The following is an 18,609-nucleotide window of genomic DNA, read 5'->3' on the forward strand; positions in this document are numbered from 1 at the left end:
AACACATCAGAAGCGAAGTTGAGAAATTAATGGGTTTTTTTATATGTACAAGAATGATTCCAAATACACATTAGTTCAAACCATATGCAAAACTGTATTTAAATACTGCATCTTTGGCTTGAGAGATGACATTAAAATATATATTTTTTAAAAATCAGACCCCCATAAAGAGAAAGAAGACCATAGGAATAAATAGATACGGTGTGCACTTAGGCTGTACTAGTGTTCAGCTCATTACCAATGTATTTCAAAGAAAAATGCATACACTTATGTCCAATAAAGTGTATATAAGAATTAAGGCGTGGCTTAATTCTGCCAAATGATCATATGACTGCGTTCGAATCGCTGGGGCGTTGCCTGGCTCAACTCCAATGATCCGTCGCCCTCGTCGTCTCCTTAAGGCGGAAGAAAAAAACAGTCATGAAAAGTTACAAGTGTGATATTTTCTTTTGACCCACCGATGCGAAAGTTGATGTATCCCTCCCCTCCACTAAGGATAAGCTGAGAGCTTGTAAACTTCTCTTTGCTGGCGGTTGCCATCAAACATCCTGAGAAAAAAAAAATCACTTAAAAGTGCTAATCTATTACATCAGTTATACCGTAAAAGCAATTAAAATTACATGAACAATACACAGCACATGACTGCAGCACATAAACACAAAACATATATGGCATTAACACTTTCATGCACTAATTATGATTTTTCATTTTATTTCTGAATGAAATAAAATGCTTTAAATTTGCTAATTTATCTAAATAGATCAACTAGATAAATTTAGCTTTAAGTGATATTCTATCAATTCCTAAATGGATTTAGAATTATAAAAAATAATATAAGAAATACAATATTGATTAAGTGTGTTTAAAAATATATAATCATTCCTGATATTTAAGTTTTTTATTTCCTAAAAGTAGACACTTGCTCTATATATGGTTAAAGGTCTTGAGTGTCAACTTTTGAACTGCAGTGAGCACTGTACCTGAAAGGGTTAAAGCAATCATTACCTGGTGCAGCAATGATAAAGCGGACAGCTTGTCGGTGTCCATGGTAACACAGCTGGGCACTTGCGGGAGAACAATATGGGATGGAAATGGCTTCAGACGCTGTGGATGATAAACTCATCACTCAATAGGGGTCGTACAAAGTGAATGAAACCATCAATTATTATTACATCAGGACACTTACTGATGGACACAGGGATGGAGATGATCGCCCCGCCTGCCATGCCCACCCATAGTCGGCTAGAGATGACAGCTAGCGAGGTGATCTGAAGAGGCGAGAGTGTCAGGAAAGCTGGGCCTGGAGTTGTAGATGGAGAATTACAGTGGTACCCTTACAATACATGTTCTTTTTTACACACACCTAAAGATTTGTTAACCAGAGCAGCAAAATCCACTTCCTGTAGCAGGCGTCCTGTTGCCCAGTCAAAAAGCCTGAGAATGGAGTCGAGTCTGCAGGACGTCCAGACGCCACTTCCTCCAGCGCAGAGGAAACGAACCTGCTGCTCGCTGCGCTCCGAGACTGGAAAAACATGCTGCAAACAACAACAACAAAATATTTGAATGATTTTGATGCCAGAAATGAAACAAACATTCATTCTGTCTAGTTACCTCCACTTTCCTTCTGTTTATGTCGATCACATGAACTCTGTTCCAATATCCAACCCACATGCGCCCTCCTTTAGCAAGGCAACAACGAATAGGCTGTACAGGGTTTGATCCCAGTGGCATCAATGAATGTGAGTGCAGGTTCCAGCCACCTGTAAATCACAGAATATGACTGAGTAAATATAATGGAGGTATTGTATTGCAGATTTTGATGATATTCTACACCACCCTTCAAAATGTAATTACCGTATTTTCACGACTATAAGGCGCACTTAAGTCTTACATTTTCTCCAAAATAGACAGGGGGTTTTATAATCCAGTGCGCCTTATATATTGAAAAAACATTAAAATGTGTCATTCATTGAGGGTGCGCCTTATAATCGTGAAAATACGGTAATGAATATGCAAAATACGAAAACTGCAGTTTCTCTGTATATTTACTGCAACTACTAACAGAAAAGAATGCTTTAAAATAGTTTTTATATATAGTTTACCGACTAAGCTTAGATTTTTTTTGTATTTCAATAAAATATATGCATATGCAGTAAATAACAACTAAATCTGATTATAAGAATTTTACCACTGATTGTTCTGTCTGCTGAGCTAATCAAGCTCTTAATAGTTTATTACTTATTATTGATATGTACCATAAAACCAGAGAACTGAAGCCTCCAATTTCTCCAATTCGGAAAAGATATGAAGAAAATCTCCATTTGCTTAGATATTTTACCTGAAGTACTGGAAAAGAAAGCCAAAGTTCCATCGCCTAAACCAGCTATCACGTGACCTTGGGTGTATCTGTCCAATGACAACATTTGAGAGGAACATTTTCCTATAATTCATACAATAAGAACTTACTTTCAAAAAATACATCTATAAACTTGCACTCACTTTAGTGAATGAACGCTTTCCGAGAGGGAAACTGAGTGCAAACAGTACCCTCTGTCTCCTGAGGCAGAGTGTATCACTATACTGGAAGACAGAATAATCACATTTTAAGTGACCATTGGGAAATTTAATGTGCAGTTATTCAAAAGCTCAAAGTGGGCGTGCTCATTCTAAATGAAAGCGTGAAGAGAATTGCTTGTTCAGCATACATTTACCTTCCTTCCTGAGTGCCAATCCAGACAGTTCCTGGAGAGTCCCCTGACATAACAAAAACAGGAACACGTGAGAAAAAAAAATCCAGCCAAAGCGGCGCTAATCAGTTTCCAGTAAAATGTTGGAAAGGGCGGGAAAAGACACAAAAGTAACGGAGGGAGTGTTCGTGAAGGGTGCGGGCACTGACCGACAGGAGGCACGGCACAGATGCAGAGGGCGGGAGCAGTGGGGGGGAGGCTGAACTGATCCAGGACGGTGTTGGATCGAGCGGGGTCAATCACTGAGACGCCGCTGTTGGAGGCGGGGCCAGAAACGACCCACACGGAGCACTGATGCAGTTTGGAAAAGATGTTATTAAAGGAGGAGAAGCTGAATCGGTGTGCGTGATGAGCTTACGGTTGCATCTCCTGAGATATCAGGTGGGACTGCCACGGCGCAATTCAGCTAAAAAAAAAGGAGACGCTTTTAGGTTAAGGCACAGATGGATGTCAAACTCAGTTTGGTTCGCGGGCCAGTTTATTTTTGGCCAAGGAACTTATGGCAAAATTAGCATCCAAAGACAATTTAAATGAATTGGACATCTATTGTTGGCAATGGCAGTCAATGAGTGAAATTTGTGTCACTTATTTGTCATTTTGGATTGCTTAAAGATCACTTAACCCTAGAATGGTAACCCTCTAGTATTTCAGGGGTTACCTTTCACGCTTCTGAAATAGAGGGTTACCATGATTACCATGGTTATCGGGGGGATAAATGGGTACCCTTCATTGCACCGTCTTGCTTAGGATCCATTTTTTCCCTGGTAACCATGGTAACCATCTATTTCTGAAGCGTGAAAGGTAACCCCTGAAATAGAGGGTTACCATTCTAGGGTTAAAGATGTACGTATGAATAAGATACAGAGTGCTTGACAGGAAGAAAAACTCTAGTGGCCAGATTTGAGCCGCTTCTGTCCCACGGGCCGTAGGTTTGACACCACCTGGGTTAAAGATTTTTTTTTCAGGGTTCACTAAGAGTACTGTAGCCATCACCTTTGCAGTGGAGTCTCTTTGGTCCAGAAGTCTAAGTTGCATTAAGACCGGAACATCTTTGGGCTCTTGGACAGATTCCTGAGATTCCTACAGAGAAGTACATTTTTACTCTATTACTATTTCCCACTTTGAAAAGTATTTCCCCAATACCTGAGTGTTAGCCAGTGGCACACTCCAGCCGTGCAGCTGTCGCTTTCCTAGTGTTCCCCAAACGTGAGAGCGAATTTCTCTGTAGATTTCTCTCCTTCTGGCACGCGGCGATACAACTGCAGCGGCAGATAATCTGGAAAGAGTGCGTGAGAGCAGCAACGTTTTTCCATCACTTCATGGATTGAACGTCCATCGCAGTCAGTGGCATTGGCCACACACTTACTCTGCCTGGCTGCAACTGACTTCCTGTCTCTGTTGAGATAGCGGCACAGGAGGAAGATGGACTGATGGTAAAGTTGTACGTGGTAGAATTAACGGTTGTTTGCTCAGGCCAAAAAAACGATTAAACCTTAATGAGGGAAAAAAGGACATTGAAGTTAAATCTGCTTTCTGTCAGGAAGTGATCTATTTCGAAGAACTTACTTAGCCCAAACGCTTGAACGTCTCTCTTCGGAGAGCCTTTCTTCTTTTGTTGCCCTTACATGTGAAGAAGGGGACACGCAGAGTCAATTGGTGGGGAGATACTGAGTCATGCTCTGTAAAATGGTGAATTTAGATAAAAACTTGCAGAAAAAACACTCCGTACCTGAGTGTTTGACTTTGCGTCATTGCCTCCTGCAGTTCAAATAGCCGCTGTTTGTACTGGTTCTTCTCCATGACCACGCGAGCCATTTCTGAGCGAGTGAAGTGCCGCATGGATGTAGATAATGAGGCCTGAACGGAAAGATTAATGCTGTTAAATGGTTAACAGGGACATACAGTAATCCCTCGAATATCGCGATTAATGTAGCGTTTAATGGCCGCGTTTAACGAAAAACCGCAAAGTAGGTTCACCCCTATTATAACTATGTTTTTTTTCTTCAGTGCTGAGTCCTAGTAGCAAGCAGAAGACGGGAGTGGCTTCCGTTTTAGCGTGGATTTTCACATTTTTATGAACTTTAAAAAAAGTGTTTTTTTTTATTTAAATTACTTTTTAAATCTGCTTTTCCCCCCAGAAAAAAATCCACAATGTAGTGAAAGCGCAATATTCGAGGGATTACTGTACACTTTTTGCACGGTAAAAAGTGAAGCTTCCTATTGGTGCGCTAAGATTTTAAGTAGAAGAACTAAAATTCTTAGCTCAGTTGTCTGCGCTGTCTATTTACTTAAAGTGAAGTCCACTTTACTTAAACTTGAATTCAAACTACTGAATGCAAGTTTATTTTCAAATGTTAAGTTGGAAAATACTCAATTGAAACCCAGTTCAAAAGTTTTAACTGATTACATTTTGGGGGAGATTTTCTAACTTTAAAAATCAAGTGAAATTGGTTAACTTAAAATTTCAACTATTCAACCTATACTTTTTTTTGTGAAAACTATTGGCAATATTAGTTACTGTTGTATCATTGGATTAACTAAAGTATAAGTTAAATGACATTTCACCGGGGCAATCACTATTTTACAAAACAGAAATCTGTTCTTACAGAAGAATCTGGCGATTGATGTTTCTCCAGTTTTTCTCGAAGTCTAAAAAAAAAAAAAATGTCCACATCGGTACAACATGAATCACCAGCTAAAATTTGAATCATCCACTAAACCCCACCCCAAACAGACACCTTTTACCTCCTGATTTCCTCCTCTCGCTCCTTTATCCTGCAGTCGACGCGCGACACTGTTTCCCGAAGGGAAGCCACTTCCAGTTTTAGAGTAGAGCGGTCATCCGTCAGCTCCATGACCCGAGAGATCAGTGCCTTGCGGGCAGCCTCCACCATTTCACTAGAAAAAAAAAAAGCAAAAAAAGGGGGAAAATTTCACAATAGTCTCTCATAGTCAGATTAAATGCCACGCAGGACTCACTGGGTGTTTTTCAATTCCTCATACTCAGCAAGAATCTGCTCAAACTGGTCAGCGCTGCCTAAAAAGAGAAGAATTGAAGAAAAGTTGGCAGGGTAAGCTATCAAATTCAAGGCCTGAAGGCCACACAATTTTATGAGGCCTGCAAAATTTAATTTTCATGTTTCTCGCTATTTTGAATGCATTTGATTTACCAATCCCACTTTTAAAATGGAACAGTAGTAGAACCTAATGTTCATTTTTTTATTTCAAAGCTACTTATTGGGACAATAAAAAAAATACTACATTTTAATAAAAAGGTCTTAACATTGCTACCCTTCATTTTTTTTGTTTTATACTTTACACCCCCATTAAAAATATCTTAGTGTGGAGGCCTTGTATGATTTAATTTGTTGTGTTTGTAATAGCATGAGGCCATCAAATTGGTTAGCAGACTTCCGAGGGAAACCATTAGCGACATGGCACGTGACAAAGAGGAGTTTAACACCTGGTGTGGAGGTTTTAGTAATTACCTCTGACGCTAGCCCCTTGGTCGACACTCTCCACAAAATCCTGACTCAGTTCCGACAGCTCGGAGAAAACAGAGTCTGTGTTGCGTAGCTCCCATTCCATGCCGTCTTCTTCCAGGTCTTCATCATCGTGCTCGTTGGCTTCCTTCTCCTTGGACGGCTCTTGCGGCCCGCCTCCGTTTTCTTCTTCCACCTCGTCTTTTTTGAGCTCGTCCTCCAAGTTGGTCTCGGATGTTTCTGTGCTTGGTCTTGCTGGGGTGCTAACCATGTCAACCGGAGGTTAGCTGACACCATTTATACAAATTGTAGCTCCTACCACTTTCAAATAAATTACCTCGCATCGTCCCAAGAGCTGTGGAAATCTCTCAGTTCAGGAGTGGAGCTGATGATGTCGTTGACAAACTGATCCGAGGCAGCTTTGATAATATCCATCACCTTGTCTTCTTTGGCTTTTACGTCTTCCAAAGGGAGAGCACCAGAGTCGGAGTGGAGGCTCTGTTTAAAGCAAGTAAGATGCCACATCCATTAATGGAGGTTGAATTTTATTATGAGAATGAAAACGCCGATTAAGATTTACCTGAGCATTTGTATCGGACAAGACATCTTTGGGGGGGACTTCAGCATTTTTGCTCTGTGAGGGATTCCTGAATATGTTGAATAGTTAAGATTTATCCATTGTAACATTTTTTTAAAGATTATGACTACCATATTGTCCGGACTATAAATTGCACTTTTTAATTTTTTTTTCCTTTTCTTTCAATCCTTCCACCAACAGCCTGTTTTGTTTTTAGGCTACAGTTATCTGGAAAATAGATATACTATTAACAGATGCCTATTCGGCCAATTTTTCTCCATTGTACTTTTGTACGATTTGGCAAGGAAAAAAAGGAAAACACATATGCTACCTTGGGAATTGTTTTCTGAATTTCTGGGTCGGTTTCTATTATTTACTATTCGTTCATTTTCCGCACTGCTTAACCAAGAAGATTGTAAACTTCTACCAAACTTGAATCTTTTTAGCACATTTTGTGAAAACGTTGACATTACTAAAGAGTACCAAAGCCATTTTAGTGAATAAAAAGTTTTCCGGGAAACTTTGTTTTAAAGTAATTTAAATGACTAACAGCAGCGCCTTGTGGCTGAACAGGAGATAAATAAGACGGCAATAAAGTAATGATTAATAACAACCTCAAGGGCGAATCTCTTTCTGAGTCCTTCCTCTTTTCTAGCAGCTCTCGATAGGAGTGAGCCATCTAAATGAAAGAAGGATCAACAATAAATCATTTTACAAAGTGGATGTGTGTGGATAATTTATACAACAATTTGACCCTTATCTTACCTTGTTATGTGTCAGCCTCAGTGTACTCAGTTCTCTCCCCAAAGCCAACTTCTGCTCTTCCAAGGCCACCACTGCAGTACAAAAACAACGCTGATTACTCGATTACTCAACGATTATTCGTAAGTCAAGGTCCCACAGTACTCACATTGATCCGCTTGCTCTCTGGCTTTCTTTTCCAGGCGTTTCTCTCTGCTTTCTCGCTCCTTTTCCCTACCTCTCATGGCTCTCCTTTCCTGCTCTATTTGATCATCCAGCTCCAAAAACCTCTTAAAAAGAAAAACATAATATAACTTTTAACTTATATTATTCGGCACGCCATTCTTCTTCTATGGTGAAATATGGATTCTTCGCGGGATCCCAACTTCCACTTGTGAATTTTGACATTTTAATGAACATTTTTTTATAAAAATATTTTTGGGATAAAAATTTAAATAAAATTAATGAAAAAGTACAAATAAAGATTATAATATTAAGTTCAAATGTTTGAAATCAAATGCCATTTTCTCACCCCATTTTTTAAAATAAAATACATATTTCATTTTTTTTTTAATTACCTCTTGACATTCTTTCCTCTGCGCCTTCTCAGCCTGGTATCGCTCCAGCAGGCCCTCACGTTCAGATCTCTCGCTTGCCGCCTCATCTTCTCTTTCTCTCAGCTGAGCTTTACAGCTGGCAAGGACTTCCAATACCCACACAAAAATGGGTACCAGGGACTCCACCACACCCTCACCATGGGCCTCGATAACCGTCTGTTTAATAGGACAAAGCACTAGCTTGAATTTGCCACACGCACACACACAAAAAACACACAAGAAATGTTACCTGCAGTTCGGAATACAGTTTTCCCGCCTCCTCGCTGACAATGTTGGGATCCAGCTCCAGTTCACCTGTTGCGCACAACACTCTCTCACTGTACTCCATCGTTTTTTTAGTACAGCGCCCACTCAGAGTGAGGTTACAACCCCATGGAATCTATCTGGTTTTGGAACAATAGGCCAAACTGCAGCAGCACCCATCTTCTGCAGCGTCATGTTCCGCTTGTGCTTGACAGGGATGGCATCCTTGTAGACTGGAACAAAGGAAAATAGATAAGGGAATGAGTAGGAGTTATTTCAAATTAAAATAATATCAAGTTGACAGCACTCATTTGACTGGATAGGTAGCACCATCACCAGTCCTACCAGTTTAATTGAATTGGACGGCTATTGCTGTCAATGGCAGGCACTGAGTCACTAAATGCGATGAAACTTAAGAATGCATTTTTTATTTTTAGTTTTGTTTTAAAATATAATATTTATTATAACATAATATTAAATTGTATTTATAAAAATAATGGTTAATAAAAAAATAAAAAATATGAAAACTATAATTTGTAAAACTTTTGAAAGACTTGTTCACTCATTGTTGATGTTTGAAAAATTGTTAGTTTGAATTCGCTTCCTTTTAAAAGCGCTTATACCCAAACGTTGTTTTTAAGTCAAAGCAGAAAATTGGCTGGACTGGTTACTCGTTTCTCCAAGTACAAAAGATATTTCGTGTTAAAATATACACATCAATAGCCCGTGTATTCTTGTTTTATCACAATTTTTGCAGGCAAAACAACTTTTCAAATACTACATACATTATATTTGAGTTATCACAATGCAAAATGCAGTACAAAAAAGATGAGTTCACGTGCGTCAAAGAAAATTGGGTAAATTAAACATTCGCAGGTAATTCACAGACGCACCATTTGACCTCAGCCTTTTTTTGGGCAATTACGACAAGAAACTCGTGTTCTGTTAAAAATTAAAACTGCATTTGTAATTTACAATGCAGCATGTGCGTATTTAACAATTCCTCCAACGCATATGTGGAAGTATAGTAAAGATGTAAATGACTGCACTGAATTTGCAACGTCAACACTCACGGAAACTGTACATTTCAGGCTAGCACTCAAAAGCTAAAGGTTCTACTTTTAAACAAGACATTATGAAGAAACAACGTGACTGACAGGAGACACCTGAGAAGGCAACCCCGTGTATTAGACGTTGTTTTTCACCCCACTCACCTTAAACGTCGGACCCCCGGTGGTCTTTTATTACACTTCTTCAAAAGACTGGCAACTTTCGCTCGTTTATTCGTTGATGGTGGGGGGGAAGTGTCAATTACGCCGTACATAGGCAGTTTGGAGAAAGGGGGTGGCTTGTGTTTGACGCCTGTCATGTTACCCATATGCACCAATCAGATTAGAGTATTTCTGAGCGGCGACCAATAGGAGTGAACAGAAGGCGGGGCTTGAGCGATGGTGTTTTTAGAAGACGAAAAAAAGTTCCTGAAACTTGAACGGAGACACGTGACCACGCGGTCTGTCATGTGACGTGAGGTTAGTCGAAGGCTGATACCTGACTGGGGAAATACTTGGCATACCTGAAGGACCAACCACACTGTGCAAACACAGTTTAACCTTTTGTTTTTAATTGATACAGGTGTCACATTTCATTTTTTGAACAAAGATAACAATAAAAGAAAAGAAATAAAACTGTATTTTATCATCGAGATTTCAATAACAGTATCCATTGAAATGCTAAAATGCTATGTAAGGCAGTAATGAATAATACAAAAAAGATATTAACAGTATGGAAGTCAATCAGTAGTAAAAACCGATAATTTTTTGGATTGGATTGGATTGGATAACTTTATTCATCCCGTATTCGGGAAATTTCGTTGTCACAGTAGCAAGGGGTGAGGATGCAGAAATATGAAAGGCATTTTAGACATAAATAGATAGGTAATAAGTCGGTTAATAAATAAATACATGAATAATATACAAATAAATAAGCGTGTTGCTGAAATATATGTATGTACATATATACACATATATAAGCACACATTTACATACATATAGATGATATATGATATGATGATATGATATGATGATATGATATATAGATAGATTTTAGTACTATATGTGATTTGAAACAGCAAAAATGTCATTTCTCCTCATTTGTTAGCTTCGAGTATGTGTGCTAATGTAGATTATTTATTTTGTCTCATCAGATTTGAGCCTTTAGCTATTTTTTTAGTCTTCAAGAATGTCAGCCTTTACCGAGCTTGTGATTAATCGGTCAGACTAGCAAATGGCAAGTTCAATTTGGCCTCATCTTCTCTCATGAATACATTAATTAGGCTCTGTGATGAATATAATGTAGTTGATCATGTTTCATGAAATTGATTTCTCATCTGTTAACTACACAGTGAGCCGTTTAATCACATTCTCCGCCACCAGCACTTCCCTGCCATCCTGCCTCTCTCTCCGCCTCCTCCTCCTCCTCCTTCTCTTGCTCAGAACATGGAAGGCCACCACGGCCCCCACCACCACAAAACTCAAGGCCAGGATGACCAGTCCAAGCGCCAGTAAGTGCGAGGTTCCACCGCTAAAGTGATTAAGCTGGTCCCACGTGCCCACGCCTACGCAGCTGAAGCCGATGAGCGTGCCCCAGAAGCCAAAAGCCAACATGCAAGAGGAGCAGGACAACTCCACGCCACCAGTTACCACGGCGATGCCAGTCACAGACACCACGCCTCCCTGCAAGGTCACGACCTCGGATTTCGGGTCGTAGGACACAGCTGAAGCTGAGAGAGTGGAAGCATCCAGGGTTTCCATGGGGGTAGTTATTGGTGAAGCTTTTTTGTCTTGGTTCCACCTAAAAAAATATGTACATAAACCATAAATATCGTAATTAAGGACAAATGTGGAACAGCTAAGTAATGTTAGCTTTATAACTTTTCTTTTGGCCCGAAGGATGCAATCATAAAATCCCTAATATTATTGTATATTGAAAAACAGTTTGCAACTGCATTTTCATTTCACTTGATTTATACCCAACCATAAAACTCAATTGATTTTGGTTAACATATCGAATGTACTTTATCGAGCAATTCTTCAATTTTTTTGGGCATGTTTTACAGCAGGGGTCAGGAACTTTTTTGACGAAGAGAGCCACAAACAATTCATATTTTCCAATGTTATTCCTTGTGAGCCATACTACAAATTTAAAAGTCAAAATACATACATGTAAATTGTTTCAATTTTTTTTTGTAATTTCACCACTTTTAAAGTGGAAAAAAATGAATATTTTTTAAAAGAGATTCTTATGCTATTGCTAATCAATGAGAGGATGCATTCCAGAAGAGTCTACTGCAAAAAAGAAGAAGATTAAAGCAAAAAAAAAAAGAAGATTAAAGCAGTTCTAAATGTAATATCTCAGTTCTGTCAACAGCGATTTCCATATTTTAGCTCACAGGTTGGCAAAGAGCCAGATGCACCCATCAAAAGAGCCACATGTGGCTCCCGAGCCATAGGTTCCCCACCCCTGTTTTACAGGATGAAAGAATGACAGATGAACAATTAAAGAATATTTGCAGCAAAAATTACCATTCATCAGATGGAAAATGAAATCTCTTGTCTTTCTATTGTTTAAATTGAATATAGATTTATTTTTACAATTCATATATATTTTACACAACGTTTGAACTAGAATTTGGGTTGGTAAATTTAGCTTATGGGCAAATATACAATAGATACAGACATTTTCATTCCCATTTTTCACAACTCCCAATAAAATGTGTTTTGAATTATACTTAATATGATATAAAACCAGTATAATTACATAAATTGGCTAATCTGAGTACTCCTTTTCAATTTCACGAAAACAAAAAACACTTTGTATACCGACCAACAGCATATAAATTGCCTATAAATTAAAAACTATGATGTATTACAATGCATGCCCTTGCTAATGAAAATCTTTTAATAATCCAATCGTTCTTCAGCGCGCTTTAATGATTCCTAGAACTAAGACTATATAGTCTTACCTTTGTGTGAAAATGTCCCGAGAGAAAAAATGGCGTCCAGATGGGTCTGAAAGTGACTTCGCCTCTCTTCTTGACCAACGCGTGACAAAATGAATGCAAGCGACTTGAAAGCGCTTAATTTATCAAATGCGTCAGAAGCGGAGGCCTCCCAAGATGGTGGCGACTCTCGTCGAGATTGTCGTCGGCGGGCGCCGTGTTTTTTTGTTTGTTCCTGTCTTTCCTCGCGTCCACGAGGAAACGGTTGTCTGTCATTAAGCGTCATTATGAACCATTAAGCGATATTTATCTAAGAGCTACTCCCTTCCTCTGTACTGAGCTCTTGTCACTCTCAACATTGGAATGGGGTCCCGCCAAGGCATTGTTTCAGCTCCCCTAACTATTTGGCTTTTTCTTACGTCATTTTTATGCAAACAAGCATTCTTGCTTATCGTAGGCCTGCCAGCAATGTTTAGACACTGCGAGCTATCGAGGTGGTAATTATTGAAACTGTCAGTACTAAAACAAACAAACAAAAAGCCTTTCTAGGCCACCACCGAGTTTGGAATTGAATTTTTCTTTGACCCAAGACGATAAATCAAGTTGAAGTACACGTGTTCAGATAGCATTTCTTATTGAACATGTTTTGTTATCATTTACTTTTGTTGTGCAACATATATTTTATTCATAAAAAGGAATACTTCCACTTAGTTTCAACCCCTCCATTGCTTGTTGTGTTACGTCACATTTTAAAAGTGAGCTTGCACGGCATATAGGTTAGGTTAGGTTAGAACTTTATTTCATCCCGAATTCGGGAAATTTCTTGGTTGCAGTAGCAAGACAGACACAAGACACACAAGACATTGTAGACCTAGGTAAAAAAACTAAATACCAAAATGCAATAAAAAAGACAGAAAAGTAGCAAAAACACTAAACGAGCAAAAGCGGACCGAGCTACTGCTACCGGCTGTCACTTGAGCGGCGCCATCTTGGTTGCAGTAGCAAAAACGGATACAGATACTAGAAAAGACGTTGTAGAGTTGGATAAAACTGGAACCACACAGGAAGTCTTCCACAAGATGGGGAACTTCTGCAGACTGTGACCGAGGTTGAAAATAATAATGGGTGATGTTTACAGTTATGTTAGCATCAACTAGCGTTTAGCACCAGTAATAGTTGTCTTAAAATATTTGAGCTAGGTATATCTGTTAAAAACTGAGAATGACATGGTGAAATGTGAAATATGGTATATATTATACATGGACAAAATTTGGTTAGGTTACATAAAAACAAACTAATAGTGCTGTGCTGTAATCTATGTGATTGCATTTCAGGACTTAGTAATGTTAGCATTGACTAGTGGCTTGCACTAGCAGCTGTGGCAAATAGATGATAAAGATAACAAAATAGATACTATTTAAGCATAGTATGGTAATATTATTGACAGTTTTGAGTTACAAAGCCAACATGTGAAAATCTGTTTACTAATGTTCAACAAATTTAACTAGAGCTAAATTGAACATAGCAACAACTTTAGTGCTAACGTGGAGTGGTCAACATAATGTTTTTTTTTTATTTAGTTTAAAAAAGTTGCTCCACTCTGGGTCAGAGGTAAAATGTCAGCATGATTTTCTCTCTCTTAGTGTGGCTAACTAATACTATTGGCCGCAACAGTCCAGAGATGATGGCAGTGATGGTAATTGGCTAAGCGTTGGATCGGGTGGGACAGGGCAGGGCACGGCTAATCCAATAGATGGATTCTCAAGGAATATTTATGGCGCAAAGTCAATCCTGCAAGCAAAAGAGTGGACCTGTACAATTCAGCGTTATTAAAATGTGGAATCAAGGCCTCAACATAAGCATTTCATTGACCGAATCATTTCTTGAGTCATTTTTTTGTAGAGCTCAGGAGAGACTGAGATCAATTCACATTTGTGTATGTATGTTTATATGTGCCAATATATATGTATGTGTGTATGTATATGTATAGGTGCATGTACACGTATGTGTGTGTATGTGTATGTGTATATATATATGTATATATATGGATATATGTATGTATATGTATGTGTGTATGTATATATACATATGTATATATGTATAAATATATGTATATATAATATATATATATATACAAATATACATATATACATAAGTAAGTTAATAAATAAATACATGAATAAATATATAAATAAATAAGTGTGTCTCTGAAGTATATATATATGTATATATATATAATATATATATACTATATATATATACTTCAGAGACACGCTTATTTATTATAATATATTATATATTTATTCATGTATTTATTTATTAACTTACTTATTACCTATCTATTTATGTCTAAAATGCATTTTCTATTCCTGCATCCTCACCCTCTTGTTACTGTGACAACGAAATTTCCCAAATACGGGATGAATAAAGTTATCCAATCCAATCCAATCTTTGCTAGTTTGATAAGGCAAAAAAAAGTCAAGAAAAGGTTGCATTGATCAATTTTAGCCTTTGGTCAACTGAAGAAAGCTGAAGAAACCTGTGAATAATCCCTAAACTGCGGTTTGGCACATCAACGTAAAATCCCGACGTGACATATCACACAAATCAAGAATTACAGAGGCACGATAGGCCAAGAAATTGAGTCTGACGCAAACAATATTGCTCTTTGAAGCAGTGTTTTCAAAGAGGTTAATTTCAGTCAAAAGCTCAGCCATCTTAAATCCCGTATTAACAGAATTACCCTGGTCCCACATTAGGAGATAGGTTCCCCCCTGCCCTACTTACTTACCTCCAACTTATCACGTACGCTGCCGCCACGCTCACCACGCACACCCACAACGCGAGTTCTCCTCTCTTCTTTGGCATCTTTGACCATTTCCAGAAAAGAATATTATATCAGGACTGCACTTTGACCTCCTATAGAGCTCCCCGTGGATCTATATATGTGACAGCCTGCCATCAGAAACCGACTGAAACAACGCTTCGACTCTAAGACACTTAGTAAATCCAGCCATGGGGAATAGCACAAGTAGCGCCTTGTCCAAGGAAATCCTGGAAGACCTGAAACTGAGCACCAAGTTCACAGAGCACGAAATCGGGCAGTGGTACGAGAACTTCCAGAAGCAGTGCCCGTCGGGACGCATCACGCCCGAGGAGTTTGAGCAGATTTACTCCCGCTTCTTCCCGGATAGCGACGCCAAGAGCTACGCCCGCCACGTGTTTCGCTCTTTCGACACCAACGATGACGGCACGCTGGACTTCAAGGAGTATATCATCGCCCTTCACATGACCTCCACCGGGAAGACCACCAGGAAGTTGGAGTGGGCCTTCTCGCTGTTCGACGTCGATAAGAACGGATATATTAACAAGACAGAAGTGACGGAAATCTGCCAGGTAAAATGGACGCCTTGTGGTATAGCCTCAGACTCAGGGGGCTAGATCTAAAAAGTAGGTTTTTACAAGAGTAGATTTGGGATTTTATTTAAAGGTGATGGAATTGAGGAACATTTTGCCAATAAAAGTATAGGGACAAATTTCATAGTGAAATGTAATGCCTAAGAAAATGCTACAATTTACAAGATTTTTCGGACATAGTTCACAATTTTATAAATATCATAATGCGATGGGTGCTACATCTAAAAACTAGGTTTTTACAAGACTAGATTTGGGATTTTATTTAAAGGTGATGGAATTTAGGAACATTTTGCAAATAAAAGTATAGGGACAAATTTCATAGTGAAATTTAATGGCTAAGAGAATTTTACAATTTACCAGATTTTTCGGACATAGTTCACAATTTTATAAATATCGTATGGGTGCTAAATCTAAAACTAAGTTTTTACAAGACTAGATCAGGGATTTTATTTAAAGGTGATGGAATTGAGGAACATTTTGCCAATAAAAGTATAGGGACACATTTCATAGTGAAATGTAATGCCTAAGAAAAATGTACAATTTACCAGATTTTTCGGACATAGTTCACAATTGTATAAATATCGTAATGTGATGGGTGCTAAATAAAAAAACTAGGTTTTTACCAGACTAGATTTGGGATTTTATTTAAAGGTGATGGAATTGAGGAACATTTTGCCAATAAAAGTATAGGGACAAATTTCATAGTGAAATGTAATGCCTAAGAAAATTCTACAATTTACCAGATTTTTCGGACATAGTTCACAATTGTATAAACATCGTAATGCGACTAGATTTGATTCACTCCAACATATTCTGACCTCACATAATCCCGTGTAAAAAAAAGTTGTGTTTTTTCTATTCCAAACGTGCTACAGATTGACTACTAATATTCTACAAAAGTGGATAAAAAGCAACTTCAATCCAACTTCTTGCTATCGCGAATCATCCAAGACAAGGAGTTTAAGAGAGGCCAAAATGGAGGCGAGAACGCCGTAAGTAAGAGGAAATCTCGCTCTTTGGCGCTCGGCCCGAGTCTTGGCTCTAATCCATGTTAATCTAGGTGTTTTAAACATGGCAGATGAGTGTGCTTCCCCATCTCTAAGTGGGACACACACACATACACACACATGTAAGGCTGTCGTACATTGCCTTGACAGCGCCGTGGGCTACAGAATTTTAATGGCCGTCAGCGGGTCTGCTTTGTCATGATGTCGTTTTCTACAGAGCCAAGTAGAGCGTCATAAACAGCATTTATGAGGATTATGGGAAGTAGTAGTGGACGGTGTATTAGTACGAGGACATCAAGTGGCGAGTTAACAGCCTTAATTAAGGTCTTAACTCATTGGGTGCCATTAACCGTGCTGGACGTCCAATTCCTTTTGACTGGGAGGGGCAATCGTCAATGGCACTGAAAAATGAGCATTCACAGCCAATCATGATAGTTTTAATGAATTGTATTTCTATCATTGGTAAGGCTGTTTTATTTTAAATAGTACTGGGGGATTTTTTTTCATTGAAAAGTAACGTGAAATGTTATAATACTGTGTGAATACTCACTCAAAAGTCGCACCCCTGGCCAAAGTGTTAAAAAAAAATGCAATTTATAGTCTGGAAAATACGGTACTCTCAAAATTTGAGTTTATTTAATCTGGGCATGACTAGAAACAAAATTTAACAGAAATATGACTTAGACTGATTACTTTAGATTTTGTTTCTGACAAATTGATGCAGCTTTTCCATTTTACCTCGCTAGGCCATCTTCAAGCTGATCCCCAAGGAGGACCAGAGCAAACTACCGCAGGACGAGAACACCCCCGAGAAGCGAGCCAATAAGCTGTGGGCCTACTTTGAGAAGAAAGACAACGGTCAGCATGATTCAAACTACTATTCATAACGGTATTATGTCAAATGAGGGCCGCAATATCTTGTCCCATTGGTTGAAATTGGCTCATGGGCCACAGGTTGGAGACCCTTGTCATATATGAATTTAAAAAAAGCCATAACAATTAAAATCAGTGACCGATGGAATGATTGACGCCATCCCTCCCAATCCATATCAGATGGACGAATATCCCTGGCACTGAGAACAAAGATAACATTAGACTGCTGTTGTTGTAATCTCTAGCGAATGAAGTATCAACTCCAACTGACCCTATAATAAACAAGAAAGAGGGGTGAATATCTGCGTGCTACCTTTCCTCGACAGCTGTTCCGACACATGCACAGAGATTAGATTTAACAATTGTTGGGCACAACAATAAAAAGTAAGAACAAATCCACCTGTGGTTTGGCACGCCAGCTCGCTTCCAACCTCAGCGGACTCATTTGCGTTGCATGCGTATTAGATAAGAACGGATTTCTTGCTTAAGTCAATTGTGTGTGATTGTTTGTTTGTTTGTTTGTTTGTTTGTATCTTTACAGAGCGACTGGCTGAAGGAGAATTTATCAAGGGAGTGATTGAAAATGAAAACGCCATGAAACTCATCCATTACGAACCCATGAAACAGTAATGTTGAATCAGCTATTTTTCCTCGCTGCTTTTGAAAACGCCGTTTTTGTTGTTGTTGTGTAAATATTCTTATTGCTTAAGTTACGGAAAATGTCATTTTGTTTTACTGTTTGACAAGTTAGATATATTGAACCAAAACCAGACTTAAAAACTGCAAGAGGTTGTTTTCGAGATATGAATGATATACACAATGTCAAGAAAAAAGATAAAATTGAAAATGATAACTGTATAACTGTATGCCAATACAAATGATGAAAGTTAAGTTTACACATAATAGAA

The 18,609-nt window shown here is 38.6% G+C and overlaps 3 protein-coding genes across 3 annotated transcripts; 1 reads left to right on the forward strand and 2 right to left on the reverse strand.

Moving 5' to 3' along the window:
• Positions 1–18: 18 nt before the first annotated feature.
• On the reverse strand, positions 19–9,765 carry LOC144073224 (C-Jun-amino-terminal kinase-interacting protein 3). The gene is made up of 28 exons (XM_077598890.1): positions 9,622–9,765; positions 8,394–8,640; positions 8,126–8,320; positions 7,717–7,837; positions 7,572–7,642; positions 7,421–7,485; positions 6,810–6,876; positions 6,567–6,727; positions 6,236–6,492; positions 5,727–5,784; positions 5,493–5,645; positions 5,354–5,396; positions 4,477–4,604; positions 4,314–4,367; positions 4,114–4,239; positions 3,891–4,023; positions 3,741–3,827; positions 3,106–3,153; positions 2,897–3,038; positions 2,712–2,754; positions 2,500–2,580; positions 2,339–2,406; positions 1,612–1,760; positions 1,364–1,535; positions 1,187–1,300; positions 1,006–1,104; positions 459–548; positions 19–395 (listed from the first exon to the last, which is right to left on the reverse strand). The coding sequence occupies exons 2-28, from the start codon at positions 8,490–8,492 to the stop codon at positions 307–309; spliced, it is 2,913 nt and encodes a 970-aa protein (XP_077455016.1). The 5' UTR covers positions 8,493–8,640; positions 9,622–9,765; the 3' UTR covers positions 19–306.
• A 282-nt stretch (positions 9,766–10,047) lies between these two features.
• On the reverse strand, positions 10,048–15,760 carry LOC144073600 (uncharacterized). The gene is made up of 2 exons (XM_077599572.1): positions 15,196–15,760; positions 10,048–11,257 (listed from the first exon to the last, which is right to left on the reverse strand). Exons 1-2 carry the CDS (start codon positions 15,270–15,272, stop codon positions 10,801–10,803), a joined length of 534 nt encoding a protein of 177 aa, XP_077455698.1. The 5' UTR covers positions 15,273–15,760; the 3' UTR covers positions 10,048–10,800.
• Positions 15,188–18,609, forward strand: rcvrn2 (recoverin 2). Its single transcript, XM_077599571.1, has 3 exons — positions 15,188–15,800; positions 17,575–17,686; positions 18,243–18,609. The coding sequence occupies exons 1-3, from the start codon at positions 15,420–15,422 to the stop codon at positions 18,329–18,331; spliced, it is 582 nt and encodes a 193-aa protein (XP_077455697.1). The 5' UTR covers positions 15,188–15,419; the 3' UTR covers positions 18,332–18,609.

This window comes from Stigmatopora argus, chromosome 4 (assembly GCF_051989625.1).
Source record: "Stigmatopora argus isolate UIUO_Sarg chromosome 4, RoL_Sarg_1.0, whole genome shotgun sequence".
NCBI classification, from domain to species: domain Eukaryota; kingdom Metazoa; phylum Chordata; class Actinopteri; order Syngnathiformes; family Syngnathidae; genus Stigmatopora; species Stigmatopora argus.